The 2,484-nt window shown below is 36.6% G+C and overlaps 1 protein-coding gene across 1 annotated transcript in view; it reads right to left on the reverse strand.

The window, feature by feature from the left end:
- Positions 1-2,484, reverse strand: part of LOC106881733 (E3 ubiquitin-protein ligase UBR4-like) — a 218,633-nt gene that overhangs the window by 4,885 nt on the left and 211,264 nt on the right. Inside the window, exons 114-116 of the mRNA XM_052975666.1 lie at positions 1,915-2,109; positions 1,099-1,183; positions 838-977 (exon numbers count right to left, since the gene is read on the reverse strand). Of these exons, the coding sequence (XP_052831626.1) occupies positions 838-977; positions 1,099-1,183; positions 1,915-2,109 (420 nt within the window). The remainder of the gene's footprint in view (positions 1-837; positions 978-1,098; positions 1,184-1,914; positions 2,110-2,484) is intronic.

Genomic DNA, 2,484 nt, shown 5'->3' on the forward strand with positions numbered 1-2,484 from the left:
CCCCCACCATCGCTTGACAACCGATGCTGGTGTGTTTACGTCCCCCGTAACTTAGCGGTTCGGCAAAAGAGACCGATAGAATAAGTACTAGGCTTCCAAAGAATAAGTCCTGGGGTCGATTTGCTCGACTAAAGGCGGTGCTCCAGCATGGCCAGTCAAATGACTGAAACAAGTAAAAGAGTAAAGAGAGAGATGTGTTTGAAAATGCTCAGGAATATAACAAGATTAGGATTATAACATTTGGATTATGTTCCTACTTTCTGATGAAACAGTAGCAATGATGCATTGACATTTAGCAACTATGAGCTTAAAATTCTCAGAGGAATTTTCAGAATGAGAAGTTCCCCACCTCCTTAGTTAATTGGATTAATTTTCAATTCTTTTGCTTTTTTTCAGTCTTTTACATGAAATGAACAAGGAGTCACCAACTTGAGTGCAGATGTGAATGTGTGGGTAAGAAACTTGCTTCCCAACCATATGGTTCCAGGTTCAGTCCCACTGTATGACACCTTGGGCAAATGCCTTCCATTATACTATAGCCCTAGACTGACCAAAGCCTTGTGAATGGATCTGTCAGATGGTAACTGAAAGAAGACCAGTGTGTGTGTGTGTGCATGTGAGTCTGTCCTGTACCACCACTTGACAACTGGTACTTGTTTGTTTACATCCCAGTAACTTAGCAGTTTGGCAAAAGGGACCAACAGAATAAACACCAGACTTAAAATGAAAGGTACTGTTGTTGGCTTCTTCCATTTAAAACCCTTCAAGGTGGTTGCTCCAGTATGGGTGCAGTTTGGTGATTAACGCAAGTAAAAGATAAAAAAAAAGACAACTTACGCTTTTGCTCCAGTTGAGCAAACATTTCTAGCATGTGCAAGGACAAAGAGTCGTTCAATCAGACTAACTCGGTGATCTCTCCACTTCTGAGGTGATAAGATATGAACAGCCATCACTAACCAATACAACGGACCTTCCGCCTGTTGAACAAAATAAAATTGAAATTAGACATCAACTACTTCCTCTTTAATATACAAAGCCAAATAGACAGTGTTGTCAAACAGCTCAAAGTTTTATTAAAACTTAAATGTTTCTCTTTACCTCAAAACAGTTTTCTACCCATTTTTCTTTAGGCATTTCCAAAAAGTTACTAAGATTCTTTTCTTCTCGAGGAACAGACCGAGTTCTGAAATAAAAACAATTCCATTTGTTGTACGTTTCAGTCTGTAACAATTCATATTAATAATTTTAAACTAGATTAAAGTTGGTCAATTACATTTTTTCTGATTAAGTGCAGGTGTGGCTGTGTGGTAAGAAGTTTGCTCTCCAACCATATGGTTCAGGATTCAGTCCCAGTGCATGGCACTGAGCAAGCTTCTTCTACTTTAGCCCCAGGCTGATCAAACCTTTGTGAGTGGGTTTGGTAGATGGAAACTGAAAGGAGCTCATTTTGTGTGTATGTGCACACGTGTGCCTTGGCATCACGTGTAAGTGATTGTCAGACGTAAATCAAGGGTCACCAAACTTTTCCAACTGTTGACCCCACTTTAGCCACTTCTCCTTCCACATCGACACCCCTTAGAATCGACGATGATTCTAGAAAATGGTCTGTGAGGATATTGTATTTTGAATATGCTTATTTTGATAAAATATGTTAATTGCAAATTCTTTTCAGATTAAAACCAATAACATGACCCAAACGTGTTTATTGTAAACACTAAGACTGGAGGAATTGAAAGTTCATGTTCAGAGCTGACTACAATATATTGGCACAAATCTTTGAGCAGACATAATTGTTAAATTCTTTGTGAACACTAGGGAGAAAAAGGATTGGAAATAGAAATACAAAAATTCTAAAGATTTTAAGGTTAGACTAAGAGAGTTGTATGTAAGTGAGAGAGACAAACAGATACTCACGTGTTTATGACATATAATGCCATGTGCATTAAGTACGGTACAAGGTGCATATTACTTTGGCGACCACCTCCACCACTGTCTTCACTGAAAGACTTTTCATGAGAAAACCTTAACAGTAACAACTTTATATCTTGTATGGTGTACGGATAGCTTGGATCCCGGACACCAGTACATTCTTGTAAGTAAGCATTATGCCTGAAGAAGAAAAAATTAAGTTCATATATACATATATATATATACATACATTTGCGGCTGAAGATAGCTTTATATTGTCAATTATACACTGATGTAACAACTATAAAACTATAAAGCTTGAAACACGTGGACCGCAGAATCCTTTGTGTTTTTGTTTTCATTTTTGCATTTACAATTTATATATATATATATATATACATACAAACATATATATATGTATGTATGTATGTATATATATATACAATTAAACCTTGGGAGAGGCATTATGCCGGTAATAAACACACTCACTGGTTCAGTCCTTTATTAATTTATATAGTTTTTTGTTAAGTTATTTCATTGCACTCTTAAAAACTATATAAATTAATAAAGGACTGA

This window comes from Octopus bimaculoides, chromosome 22, assembly GCF_001194135.2.
Source record: "Octopus bimaculoides isolate UCB-OBI-ISO-001 chromosome 22, ASM119413v2, whole genome shotgun sequence".
In the NCBI taxonomy this organism is placed as follows: domain Eukaryota; kingdom Metazoa; phylum Mollusca; class Cephalopoda; order Octopoda; family Octopodidae; genus Octopus; species Octopus bimaculoides.